This window comes from Mustelus asterias, chromosome 14 (assembly GCF_964213995.1).
Source record: "Mustelus asterias chromosome 14, sMusAst1.hap1.1, whole genome shotgun sequence".
NCBI classification, from domain to species: domain Eukaryota; kingdom Metazoa; phylum Chordata; class Chondrichthyes; order Carcharhiniformes; family Triakidae; genus Mustelus; species Mustelus asterias.
In genome coordinates this window covers 45,487,610-45,502,411 of record NC_135814.1, presented here as the reverse complement: position 1 = coordinate 45,502,411, position 14,802 = coordinate 45,487,610, and the positions used below count along the sequence as shown (strand labels likewise).

General features: G+C 40.9%; 1 protein-coding gene and 1 non-coding gene across 7 annotated transcripts in view; one reads left to right on the top strand and one right to left on the bottom strand.

The window, feature by feature from the left end:
• tanc1a (tetratricopeptide repeat, ankyrin repeat and coiled-coil containing 1a) overlaps window positions 1–14,802 on the top strand; it is a 156,594-nt gene that overhangs the window by 25,872 nt on the left and 115,920 nt on the right. For 4 of the 6 annotated variants that reach the window (XM_078228302.1, XM_078228305.1, XM_078228300.1 and 1 more), the window contains exon 2: window positions 8,609–8,696. In XM_078228302.1, coding sequence (XP_078084428.1) covers window positions 8,636–8,696 — 61 coding nt within the window. In that variant the 5' untranslated portion in view covers window positions 8,609–8,635. Of the gene's footprint in view, window positions 1–5,406; window positions 5,480–8,608; window positions 8,697–14,802 lie in introns of all 6 variants that reach the window. The other 2 variants (XM_078228303.1, XM_078228301.1) reach the window with 1 other exon arrangement.
• On the bottom strand, window positions 3,299–3,490 carry LOC144504156 (U2 spliceosomal RNA). Its single transcript, XR_013499582.1, has one exon. It is a non-coding gene; the product is annotated as a U2 spliceosomal RNA (small nuclear RNA).

Genomic DNA, 14,802 nt, shown 5'->3' with positions numbered 1-14,802 from the left:
TTTGAGATGAGAAGCTAATATTTCACAATTGCAACAATATTACACCAACATGTATTGAGAATCAGTTAGGCTTGCTGCAATATCCTGATTAACAATTTTAATTTATCTCAAATAAATGATAATCAAGGTTACCGTAGTAGATGGTTAAATAAAGTTATTTAATATAAATAACTGGAGCAACAGTTTTGAGATGGGAAGTTACTTAAAAATAAATAGTAATTATCATTTGATATACTTTGAAGTATTTTTCAACTGTGGTTTGTTTCTTCAGTACATTTGGCTATATTACAGCAAATGCAATGCAACTGATAAACATTAGAACCTGTGCTTTGGACTGTGCCTAGAACAGTCACAAATGTGACTTTTAAAAATCAGTGGTTATGAATTGCATTTCTACATTAAATATTAACATTTTTTAACAAATGTAAGAGTACAAAAACTGAGCATTAATTGCCCTATAACTTACAGCAGTATTTTTCAAACTTTTTTTCTCTGGACCCACTTTTGTCAACCTTTGGGACCAATGCCATGTTTACCTACCTTTTAATGTGACAGGTGAACCTGCTTGGTCCTCACGATCTCATTCTAATCAGGTTCACGGGATGAGAGGGCAATGCATACATAAAGTGCAGAGTTCAGCCAGTTCCTTTGTGCAGTCTTCACCTTTTTGAGAATGGAAAAATGCCACCTCTCGCATGTAGGTTGTCCTGAAGAGTAATAGCAACAAGATACTTGTTTTACTCAGCATTGGATACTCCTGGGAAATGCTAATCCAGAACGATGACCTCATGGACTTGTCAGTGGCACAGTGGTCAGCACTGCTGCCTCACAGCGCCAGGGACCTACTTTCAATTCCCAGCTTGGGTCACTGTGCGGAGTTTGCACATTCTCCCCCCCGTGTCTGTGTGGGTTTCCTCCATGTGCTCCGGTTTCCTCCCACAGTCTGAAAGACATGCTGGTTAGGTGCATTGGCCATGCTAAATTCTCCCTCTGTGTACCTGAACAGGCGCCGGAGTGTGGTGGCTAGGGGATTTGCACAGTAACTTGAATGAATATTTCTCATCCATATTTACTGTTGAGAAAAGTATGGATGTTAGGGAGCTTGGGGAAATAAATAGTGATGTTTTGAGGAGTGTACATATTACAGAGAAGGAGGTGCTGGAAGTCTTAAAGCGCATCAAGGTAGATAAATCCCCGGGATCTGATGAAGTGTATCCCAGGACATTGTGGGAGGCCAGGGAGGAAATTGCAGGTCCCCGAGGCGAGATATTTGAATCATCAATTGTCACGGGTGAGGTACCTGAAGATTGGAGAGTGGCAAATGTTGTGCCTTTGTTTAAACAGGGCTGCAGGGAAAATTCTGGGAACTACAGGCCAGTGAGCCTCACATCTGTGGTGGGTAAGTTGTTGGAAGATATTTTGAGAGACAGGATCTACAGGCATTTAGAGATGCAAGGACTGATTAGGGACACTCAGCATGGCTTTGAGTGGAAAATCATGTCTCACAAATTTGATTGAGTTTTTTGAAGGGGTAACCAAGAAGGTAAATGAGGGCAGTGCAGTTGATGTTGTCTACATGGATTTTAGCAATGCCTTTGACAAGGTGCCGCATGGTAGGTTGTTGCATCAGGTTAAATCTCAGGGATCCAGGGTGAGGTATCTAAATGGATACAAAATTGGCTTCTTGACCAAAGCCAGAGAGTGGTTGTAGAAGGTTGTTTTTCAAACTGGAGGCCTGTGACCAGCAATGTGCCTCAATGATCAGTGCTGGGTCCACTGTTATTTGTCATTTATATTAATGATTTGGATGAGAATATAGGAGGCATGGTTAGTTTGCAGATGAAACCAAGATTGGTGGCATAGTGGACAGTGAAGAAGGTTATCTCTGATTGCAACGGGATCTTGATCAATTGGGCCAGTGGGCTGACGAGTGGCAGATGGAGTTTAAATTAGATAAATGTGAGGTGATGCATTTTGATAGACTGAACCAGGGCAGGACTTACTCAATTAATGGTAGGGCGTTGGGGAGAGTTACAGAACAAAGAGATCCTGGGGTACATGTTCATAGCTCCTTGAAAGTGGAGTCACAGGTGGACAGAGTGGTGAAGAAGGCATTCGGCATGCTTGGTTTCATCGATCAGAACATTGAATACAGGAGTTGGGACATCTTGTTGAAGTTGTACAAGACATTGGTAAGGCCACAGTTGGAATGCTGTGTCCAGTTCTGGTCACCCTATTATAGAAAGGATATCATTAAACTAGAAAAAGTGCAGAAAAGATTTACTAGGATGCTACCGGGACTTGATGGTTTGAGTTATAAGGAGAGGCTGAATAGACTGGGACTTTTTTCTCAGGAGCGTAGGAGGCTGAGGGGTGATCTTATAGAGGTCTATAAAATAATGAGGGGCATCATAGAATCCTACAGTGCAGAAAGAGGCCATTCGAGTCTGCACCAATCACAATCCCACCCAGGCCCTATCCACATATCCCTACATATTTATCCACTAACCCCTCTAACCTATGCATCCCAGGACACTAAGGGGCAATTTAGAATGGCCAATCAACCTAGCCCGCACATCTTTGAACATCTTTGGCATAGAAAAGGTAGAGAGTCAATATCTTTTCCCAAAGGTAGAGGAATCTAAAACTCGAGGGCATAGGTTTAAGGTGAGAGGGGAGAGATACAAAAGTGTCCAGAGGGGCAATCTTTTCAAACAGAGGATGGTGAGTGTCTGGAACAAGCTGCCAGAGGCAGTAGTAGAGGCGGGTATAATTTTGTATTTTAAAAAGCATTTGGATAATTACATGGGTAAAATGGGTATAGAGGGATATGGGCTTAAGGGTTTTTTTAAAAAAAAGGGCGGCATGGCCAAGTTGGGCCGAAGGGCCTGTTTCCATGCTGTAAAACTCTGACTCTAACTTCATTGCAGTGTTAATGTAAGCCTACTTGTGACACTAATAAATAAACTTTAAAAAAGAACTTGAACTTAAAAACTTGTGATGTGTTTTGAATGCGCTGTTGCAGGTCAGGTGCACCAGCTCAGTCTCCTCCTTCGGAGTCAGCTGTCAGTTAATAACAGACTCTGGACTCTCAAACTCTAAGGTATTTTTCACCCCCTCTTTTTAAGAATCTGAAACTTCTCCTCTGGAAAGTAGTGACAAACACTGTACATCAGTGCAAACAAATTTATTTTTGTTTATATATTCAATCCAATCAAAGTCCAATTCAGAGTGTCATCAAGTGAGACATTCCAGATCCAAGCTGACAAGACGGGGCTCTCACTTCCTGTCTTGGTCTACATGGTCCAAGCTGATTGGAGTAGGCATTGCACCTCCTCCAAGGCTTGATCTCATTTGCATCTTAGCCAAAAGGCCTAGATGTCGCTTTAAAAAATTGCTTCAAATGAAGCCACAATGTAACCTTATGACTTCAACCAAGTACAGCATGTCGATACTACACTTGATCTTAGCCAAAAGGCCGAGAGCAGACAGATGCGACTGAATATGGCTTGTCAGTCTATTGACAATTCCCTTACTAACACTGTTTTCTTTGAGGCTTTTTACTCAGACTTGCTTTCCAAAGTCATTGAAAGTTTGGCATCTATTTGATCCCAGTGCCAAAAACAGTCATCATCCTTTCCTTGCAATTTTATGTTCAGTTTGTTCAAAATTGAAAAGATGCCTGCAAGGTAAGGCAGAGTTAGCATCTAACTTTCATCACCAAACTAATCAGCCAGAGGGAATGATTTCTCAAGGAGGAAAGCATGGATTTCATACCTCTGTTCACAAACTCTGCCAAGCATCTGATCCCTTGACAGCCAACATACCTCATAGTGGAACAGTAACGTGTGTGCTCTGCCCCCATTTCAGAACACCGAGACTCAAAAGCCTGGTATTGAGGGCACTGCAGTTTATGAAATTCACGACTTTCACAGTTCCATTCAATACCATATCAAGATTGGATGGAATTCCTTTCAATGCCAATGCCTCGTGGTGAATGAAGCAATGATTCCAGACAGTCTCTTGACCAGCTGCTGCTTTATAACTCCACTCTGTTTCCCAATCATGTTGGCTGCCCCATCACTTGTGATTCCTCTGCAATTAATCCAGTCGAGCCACACTTTTTCCAACCACGTAACTATTCAACACTTCAGGGATCTGTACGCCAGTCGTGTTGGTTGGTAATGTCAAACAGCACAGCATATCCCCCAAAAATTCCTTGTGCCAAACATATCTAACATAAACTAACAAGGTTGCACAAAACATCTGTACTCTCATCCAGCTGTATTCAGAACTCCCATGCTAACTATTTTAAATTTATGCTATTAAAAACAAGGCTATAAATTTGGAACTCTTCCAAAAGTGGTTGCAGCTGTAGTTACAAGTACCAGGAAGCTGAGCAGTCATTGTTTCAAGTGTCATTCTATTAAATGGTGGGAGGAAACCGGAGCACCCGGAGGAAACCCACGCAGACACGGGGAGAACATACAAACTCCACACAGACAGTGACCCAAGTCGGAAATCGAACCCGGGTTCCTGGCGCTGTGAGGCAGCAGTGCTAACCACTGTGCCACCGTGCTATCCCTTAATGTCCCAAGATGTATAGGTTAAGCAGATAACTTGGGGTTACAGGTTAAGGGTGGGGGGAGGGGTGGGTCTGGGTAAGGTGCTCTGCTGGAGAGATGACAGTAATTATGGGGGACTTCTATATGCATATAAACTGGGGGAGCCAAATTAGTACTAATGCTGTAGCGGACAAATTTCTGTATACAAGATGGTTTTCTGGAAGAGTATATTGAGGAACCAACTTGGGAATGTGTTATTTTAGCGAGAGGATAAATTAATGCTCTTATTGCCAAGGAGCCTTTAAGAATGAGTGACCATAATAAGATAGAATTTTACATTGAGTTTGAAAGCGATGTCGTTCAATCCAAAGCTAAGGTCTTAAATCTAAACAAAGGAAACTATGAAGATATGAGGAGCAAGTTAGCTGTGGTAGATTGAGAAACTACATTTAAAGGTATGATGGTAGACAAATAAATAATTAATACATGGGTTACGACAAATTTACATTCCTTTAAGGCACAAAATCGTACCAGGAAAATTGATCCAACCAAGTGTGGTTAAGAAGAAAAGTTAAAGATTTAGAAAAACTCCACACAGACACCCTTGCCAAAAGAAGTAGTTTGTCTGAGGATCGAGAATTTTTTCGAATTCCACAGAGGAGAACCACGAAACTAATAAACTAAAATTGAACGATTGAAAAGTGACAAAATAAAAACATAGTTAAAAAGGAAACATTAGCCAAGACAAATGTGGGCCCATTACAGGCAGAAGAGGAGAATTTATAATGGAATCAGGAAATGCCAGAGAAACTGAACAAATGCTTTGTGTCTGTCTTCACAGTGGAAAATACGGAAAAAATACCTCCCACAAATACTAGAAACTCAAAACCAGCAGGAATGAGGAACTGAAAGAAGTTAGTATTATTAATAAAAATAGCAGTGGAGAAACTAATGGAACTGAAATTTGGTAATTCTCCTGGACCTGATTATCTACATTCCAGAGTGCTGAATGAGGTACCTGTGGAGCTACTGGATACAGCAAAGACTATGGGCCCTGACCACATCACAGCTACAGTGCTTAAAGACCTCTGCTCCAGACCTAGCTGTGCCATTTGCCAAGTTAATCTACTGTAGCTTTATTACTGGCAACCACCCAACAGTTTGAAATATTGTGCAAGTATTATAATAAATTGTACAGTATTCTAGGCTTTATTAATGGGGACATTGCATACAATGGCAAGGAGATTATGTTGAATTTGTATACGACACTAGTTCAGCTTCAATTAGAGCGGTGTGTCCAGTTCTGGATGCCCCATTTGGGAAGAATGTGAAGATATTGGCGAGCATGCAGAAAATATTCACATGAATGGTTCCAGGGATGAGGAACTTCAGTTATGAAGATAGATTGGAAAAGATAGAACTGCTTTCCTTGGAGGAAAAAAAAGACTGAGGGAGATTTGATAGAGGTATTCAAAATCATTAGGCGTATGGACAGAGTGAAAAGGGAGAAACTGTTCCTACTCATGAAAGGATCAAGAACAAAAGAGCATGGTTTAAAGATATTGGCAACAGAGATATGAGAGAAAGTTTTAAAGTCAGAAATGCAGTGCCTGAGTGTAATGATGGCAGCTTCAATGGCAGGTTCAGTTAAAACATTCAAAGGAGATTAGACTGTTAATGTGAAGCATTAGGTTGGGAAGGCAAAGGATGGCATTAAGTGAATTGCTCATTTGAAGAGCTGGTGCAGACACGAACTGAATGGCAGCCTTCTGCACTGTAATAATTCTGTAATTCTGCATGCATTGGTGGACATTTATCCAAATTCTTTGTGTTCTGGAAAGGTTCCTGCAGCTTGGAAGGCAGTACATGCATCTCCACTATTTAAGAACGGGGAAAAGAGAAAAAAGGAATCACTGACGTGTTGGCCTGATATCTGTAGTTGGAAAATGCTAGAATCTTTTGTACTAAGGGAGTCCCAGTCAATATAAGGAAAGTTCAAATCACCCACAAAAACAAGAAGGTTGTTGTGACATTTTTCCACAGTCTGTCCACATATATGTTCTTCTATCTCCTGCTGGCTGTTGGGAGGCCTGTTGTACAACCCCATCACCCTTCCTATTCCTGAGTTCTACCGATATGGCCTTGTTGGATGAGTAAGGAACCTCACAACACCAGGTTAAAGTCCAACAGGTTTATTTGGTAGCACGAGCTTTTGGAGCACTGCTCCGAAAGCTTGTGGCTTGTGCTACCAAATAAACCTGTTGGACTTTAACCTTGTGTTGTGCGACTTATTACTGTGCTTACCCCAGTCCAATGCCGGCATCTCCACATCTTGTTGGATGAGCCCTCCAAGGTGTCCTCCCTCAGTACAGCTGTGATATTCTCCCTAAGCAGTAACGCAACTCCCCTACCTTTTCTGCATCCCTCTCTATCATGCCTTGAAACATGTAAATCCTGGAATGTTAAGCTTGTCCCTCTCTCAACCAAGTCTCTGTAATAGGTACATGTACTAATCCAAGCTCTAAGTTCACGTGCTTTAGCTGTCATACTCCTCACATTTAAACAAATACATTTCAGACCACCAGTCCTGCAGTGTTCAGTAACCTGTCCCTGTCTGTTCTTCCTCTTAGCCTTACTGGTCTTAGTTTCTAACTCCTCCTTGGTCATTTCACTTGCTGACCTACTGCTCTTGTTTCCGCCTCACCAACTTAACTTCAGTCATTAACCACAAATGGTGGGTCCTCTCCTTAGAATGTTTCTTTATCATAGGGCTATACTTGAGTATTCTGAAATATACACTTAAATGTCTGCCACTGCACCTCTACTGATACCCTATTATCCCAGTTAATTTCAGCTAGCTCTGTTTTTGTGTCCACATATTTGCCTTTATTTTTAAGTTTTGGTTACTAGTCTTAGATCCACTCTTATCCCTTTCAACCATGATGTAAAGCTCAATCATATTGTCGTCGCTGCTGTCTAGAGGTGCCTTTACTTTGAGGTCATTAATTAATCTTGCCATATTGCACAACATTAGGTCTAATATAACCTGTTCCCTGGTTGGCTCCAGAAAGTGCTGCTATAAGCAAAGCATTGTATGATCTTCTCCAGGCTAATACTGTCAATCTGAATTTTCCAGTTTATATGTAGATTAAAATCACCCATGATTATTGCTGTCCCTTTATCAAAAGCATCCAATGTTTCTTGCACACTTTGTCCTTCATTGTGGCGAATGTTATGGGACCTGTAGACCACTCCCATTAGTGACTTCTTTCTTCTGCTATTTCTCATCTCCACCCAAAACTGATTCTACATCTTGATTTCCTGAGCCAAAGTCATCACTCTAACAATTGCACCAATGCAATACTTCATTCACAGTGCTGCCCTTCCACCTTTACCAAGCTTCCCATTTTTCTTGAACGTCATATACCCTTCAATATTCAGGACCCAGTCCTTGTCATACTATAGCCATGTCTCTGTAATGGCTTCATACTTCAGTGTGTGCTATCAATTCATTTACTTTGTTATGAATGTTGCATGCATTTAAATAGCCTTTAATTTTGTCTTTTTGTTATCTTTGCAATATCTGGGGGGGTGGGGGGCGGGTGTGGAAACCTAGAACCAAGGGACACAATCTCAGAATAAGGAGTGAGCTACTGAGGACTGAGGCGTACTCAGCGTGTGATAAATCTTTAAAATTCTTTACCCCCGAGGACTGTGATGGCTCAATCTCTGAGTACGTTCAAGGTAAAGACATCAAGAGATATAGAGATAGTGTGAAGAAAATGGCATTGAGGTAGAAGATCAGCCATTGAATAGTGGATCAAGCTCAAGGGGCCGAATGGCCAATTCCACCACTTTCCTATGTTGCTAAACGATATAGGATTTTTTACTTTTGAATTATTTCAGAAATATAATTTTACTGTTAAAAGTACTGAATTTTGCAAGAGCTCATTTTCTGTGGTATCTCAGTTTTTAGGAAGTGTTCGTGAATATGAGAACAAATTGCGATGCCTGTGCAGGTAATGTTTTCTTTACTGTTACAGATAAAGGAAATTCAGAAAGCTTGTACAATGTTTAAAGCCGTTCTGAAGAAAAGTCGTGAAGGTGGAAAAGGGAGCAAGAAAGATTTTGGTATGTAACGGGAATTTTGTTACTTTGTAAAACAAACTTTGTGATGTTTTAAATAGGAAATGGGAGAGAAAAGCTATTTAAAATCTACTTCCTGTTTAAATATACGGCCAAGTGGAAAATAATTCTAAATGTATTAGTATGATAGTGGTTTTAACTTAAAAGCAAGTAACAGTTGCAGTAATACACAGTTGATACAAATGCTCGTAAGGACAATTTTCAACTTCCAGCTGGTAGTTTCCTGCCTGAAAAATAGTGGTCAGCTGTTGCAAACCTGATTGGGGTGGGGGTTCCATGCCAACTATATTAATGCTCCAGGTCCACATGATGTAATTTTGAGACAGTTCTTTGGTCAAGCAATTTGCATGTTTAACACAGGTACAGAATTACTTTAAAAAGCAAATCTGAGTTTTGTTTCAGTTGTAAGGCATCAAGTGCCATTTTCTTGTAAAAATGGGTGGACATTTTGTTGTGCTTAATTACAACAGGCGTTGTATGATCTAACTCTCTGTTTGAAAATGTTTAAGGAAATGAATATGCTTTAGTTTTGTGTGGTCAGGAGTGGTCTTGCTTGGCCCACAAAAGAAAAATACAATAGATGTCAGTTGGCCCAAGGCCACCATGACTAGAGCCTCAGTGCTATAGGTATATAATATTCTAGGAGATGTAGAAAACCCAGCAATAATGATTTGGAAAAGTTTGGAAAACTCTTCTCCAATCCTCTCGGATAATCAAAGCCAATCCAGGAGAGCATATTGACTATTAAATACAAAATCCACTTATTATGCAATACAGTCTCCATGTCCTCAGCCAACAAGAAGTCCAGCTATCTCTTGACGTTCACCAAATAATCAGCATATATTACATAAGCTAGTAACATATTCAGAGGCTCAATACTCTGGAAAAACAGCTACCTAACATTTAGCCTACTTCATTGTTTAAATACTTTCCCCAATCTGTCAAAGTGTAATAATTTATTGCGAGGCAGGCAATCTAGCTCTTTTAACCTCAATCAGTTGTGAAGTAAATAGATATAGCTCTTTTGGCCAATTTGAGTAAATATGGTTCTTTAAGCTTTGGCTTCCTTCATGTTCTCATTGGAATCTTTTCCCAAGCCAGTATGTTGTACATCATTTAAAGGGACCAAAATTGGCTACAGTACTCCAGAGGCAGCCTAACCAATGACTGGTATAATAATGGTAATTTAATCATAGAAGCATTATTTTTTCAGTCCATTGAAAGTACAGTAACCTGAATATTCCTAAATGTTTGAGGAAAAACTTGCACTAATGTTTGATTCTGTGGAGGAAATATCCTCGTGTTATTTCACTGCTAATTGCATCTGTCATTGTTCTTTTTCAATTGTTTTACGGAACAGGCATTTGAGATGGAATAAAATAAAATGGTGTAACATGAACTGTATATGGACCAGCCATATAAATGCTGTGGGAGCAAAAGCAGGTCAGAGGCTGGGAATTCTACAGCGTATAATCTCCTGTCTTCCCAAAGCTTGTCCACCATCTGCAAGGCTAAAAGTCAAAGAACAGTACAGCACAGGAACGGTACCTTCGGCCCACCAAATCTGTGCTGACACAGATGCCTCTCTCATCTAATATTTCCTTGCCTCTACGTGGTCCATATCCCTCTATTCCCTGCCAATTCATGTATCTATCTAGATGCCTCTTGAATTTATAGAATCTGCTTCCACCACCACCACCACCTCCGGCAGCACATTCCGGGCATTCACCACCCTCTGTGTGGAAAAACTTGCCCTTTACATCTCTCTCAAACTTTCCCCCCCTCACTTTCAACCTATGCCCTGAGTCATTGACCCTTTGACCCTGGGAAAAAGACTGACCATTCACTCTATCCACCCCTGTCATAATCTTGAAAACCTCTATCAGATCCCCCTCCCTCATCCTCCAACGCTCCAAGGAAAACAATCCATGTTTGTTCAACTTTTCTTTGTAGTCCATATCCTCCAAACCAGGCAACATTCTGGTAAATCTCTTCTGCACCCTTTCCAATGCATCAACATCCTTCCGGCAATCAGACATGTGATGGAATGCTCTCCACTTGGCTGAATGTGTGTCGTGCTAAAACTAGTCAGTAAGCTCAACACCATTCAGGACAATACAATCTGCTTGACTGGCACTCCATCCACTACCTTAACACAGTCACAGAGCAGCAAGATATACCATCTGTAAGATGCATTGCAACAATTTGGCAAGGATTCTTCAATACCACTACTTTGGATGGCATGGTGGCACGAAAGTGGTTAGCACTGCTGCCTCACAGCACCAGGACCCGGGTTCAATTCCAACCTCAGGTCATGGTCTGTGTGGAGTTTGCATGTTCTCCCCGTGTCTGCGTGGGCTTCCTCGCACAGTCCAAAAATGTGCAGGTTAGGTTAATTGGCCATGATAAATTGCCCCTTAGTGTTGGGGGATTAGCAGGGTAAATACATGGGATTACGGGGATAGGGCCTGGTTGGGATTCTTTTCGGTGCAGTCTTGATGGGCCAAATGGCCTCCTGTACTGTAGGGATTCTATGATTCTATGAACCTGTGAACTCTAACCTGGCAGGACAAATGCAGCAGATATTTGGGAACATCTCATCTGCCAAACATTTTGCCTTTCTTCATCATCCCTGTGAAAAAGCTGGAACTCTCAACCTTCTAGCACTGTGGGCATAGTTTTCACCCCTCAAACTTCAGTTTACAAATGCACCTCACCCCTATCTTCTTGAGGAAAGTTAGGGATAGACTAGCCTTGCCAGGAATGCCTACATGTGAGGAAGAATAAACAGAAGGCTTTTGTTTTGAGCTGTATTCTTTTTAAGTCCTAATAACTTTATTTACGTTTCTTATGTTAAGAAAACAAAGATAGTTTTAAAGGATTTATATTTGTATTAGTAAACGTTAGATATTGGATGTAATGTCCTAACTCTTGGGGGTTGTCAGCTTTAACAAAAAGAAAAGAACGTGGTTTGCACATGTAGATTCAAACTAACACACAAGTTTTATTGAAAGAGATGTTCTCTGCACTGCAGAGTACAAATTCAAAGTAAAACAGCACTTCTGCAACACTAATGATATCCCCATCAAATTATGTGATCAGCTCTTAAAGCAAGCATGCAACCCTTTTAAATATATAACATCTCCCCACTTTACTTATGTGGTTATGACGACAAAATATTATTTTAAACATAGGATCAATAATACTTTAGACACCGTACTATGCATTATTAATCATCATACACAGTCAAGAAGAAAGTTGATCAGGAGGATATTTATTGCTCTTTGTTTGTATACGACATTCTGGAATTGGGCTGTCCTTGACTCTAGAAGTATGATTTGAAACTTTAGTAGACATTTCTTTTCGAAACTAATTCTGCATCATTCTCATGTGGTATAGCAGCCAAGACACAATAATCAGGCAACTCTGATTCACTAAGTTTTCCATAGTCATATTCACAACACCAGGAACTAAAGAAGTTGGTACTTACGGAGATTATTTTGAGAAATCATTTTGAGTGACAACAACTGGTCAGCATGGCGTTGCCATGCTGACCAGTTCATTTTCGGTTTGAACCATGTAAGAAATTGGACCTTTGACTGGTCCAACTATGACTGGTACCCATTTCTCACTCGTGTCATAGTTACACGCTAACACTTGATCTGCTTGTTGAAATGGGCATTGTTTTGCCCTCACTTCTCATCTAGCAACTTGAGATTGTTGTTGACACTCTTCTGTCTCTGAAGTTTTTGGAGGTAATAAATTAAACATAGTTCTCAACTTTCTCTTTCAGAGTAGTAATGCAGGCTAGCACAATATTAAATATCATAAGTCAACAGATCCTGCACACATGGATGTTCATGGGAGATTTCCTGTGAAGACTGATTCATTCTTCAACATGGGTGTTACATCTCCTGTGCTTGCATGGGAAGTGTTGGGGATGAAAGAGTGAGCCAGGGTCGGCAGAGGTAACAGATCTTCTGGAATGCTGAAAGGGAGGGAAATTGAAACCATTCATATCTCAGCCTATTTAACCAGTTTTATGGTAAAAGTTTTAGTCACAAGTAGGCTTACATTAGCAATGCAATGAAGTTAGTGAAAATCCCCTAGTCACCACACTCCGGCGCCTGTTTGGGTACACTGAGGGAGAATTTATCATGGCCAATTCACCTAACCTGCACATCTTTGGACTGTGGGAGGAAACCGGGCCACCCGGAGGAAACCCACGCAGACACGGGGAGTGTGTGCAAACTCCACACAGATAGTGACCCAAGCCGGGAATTGAACCAGGGTCTCTATCGCTGAGGCAGCAGTGCTAACCACTGTGCCACCGTGCTGCCCCAATGTGAAAAAAAAGTTAGTTTCATTGAGGGCATCATAGAGTTAAACCCTTTTTTGTTGTTGTAGTAATGTATTTTTTGCAAAAATGTTGCAAAACACAGTGCTTTGCTCAATATAAAACAGAAAAAGCTGCCAAAAATATTTTCTGGGACTCGTTACTATTATTCTAAAAGCCAGTGTAGTTCTTGGCACTCGTCTTCTGCTATGTGTAATGATCACATGAACAGGGAATATTCCATGGGAAGAAAAAGGGGCCTTTGTATTGTACAGTAAACTTATTGGTAATATTTTCATTGTCCACTCCTTAACATGCTTATTTTTAGTGTATACCTTCCGATTTCTTAAATATTTCAGTTTGGTTTGATATAGGAAATGCCCGAATGCCTGAAATCCATAATTCTCAGTCAGTTGTGTAATATGCAGAATTCTATATTTGTTGCTTCAAGTTTTCTCTTGTGATTTACTGGATTTAAAAAAATGACCTTTATTGTAATTTGCCTCTCTCTAGATTTTTAGGAAGACAATTCTATAGTTGTAAGACCATCAAGGAATAAACTTGATGTATGATGCATATATCATGTCTTCAGTATGTCTGAAGAACTTGGAGGTTTACAGCATGGAAACAGGCCCTTCGGTCCAACTTGTTCATGCCTTTTTTAAACCCCTAAGCTAGTCCCAGTTGCCCACATTTGGCCCATATCCCTCTATACCCATCTTACCCATGTAACTGTCTAAATGATTTTTAAAATACAAAATTATACCCGCCTCTACTACTACCTTTGGCCGCTTGTTCCAGACACTCACCACCTGTGTGCAAAAATTGCCCCTCTGGACCGTTTTGTATCTCTCCCCTCTCACCTTAAACCTATGCCCACTAGTTTTAGACTCCCCTTCCTTTGGGAAAAGATATTGATTATCTAGCTGATCTATGCCCCTTATTATTTAATAGACCTCTATAAGATCGCCTCTTTGCCCCCTACGCTGCAGAGAAAAAAGTATCAGTCTATCCAGCCTCTCCTTATAACTCAATTCATCAAGTCCCGGTAGCATCCTAGTAAATCTTTTCTGCACTCTTTCTAGTTTAATAATATCCTTTCTATTAAAGGGTGACCAGAACTGCACACAGTATTCCAAGTGTGGCCGTAGCAATGTCTTGTACAACTTCAACAAGATGTCCCAACTCCTGTATTCAGTGTTCTGACCAATAAAACCAAGCATGCTGAATGCCTTCTTCACCACTCTGTCGTGTGTGACTCCACTTTCAAGGAGCTATGAGCTTGTACCCCTAGATCTCTTTGTTCTATAACTCTCCCCAACGCCCAACCATTAACTGAGTAAATCCTGTCCTAGTTCAATCTACCAAAATGCATCACCTCACATTTATCTAAATTAAACTCCCATCTGCCATTCGTCAGCCCACTGGCCCAATTGATCAAGAGCCCGTTGCAATCCGAGATAACCTTCTTCACTGTTCACTCTGGCACCAATCTTGGTATCATCTGTAAACTTACTAACCATGCCTCCTATATTCTCAGAGAATCAGAGAAACCCTACAGTGCAGAAAGAGGCCATCTGGCCCATCGAGTCTGCACTGACCACAATCCCACCCAGGCCCTACCCCCTTATCCCTACACATTTACCCGCTAATCCCTCTAACCTACGCATCTCAGGACACTAAGGGGCAATTTTAGCATGGCCAATCCACCTAACCCGCACATTTTTAGACTGTGGGAGGAAACCGGAGCATCTG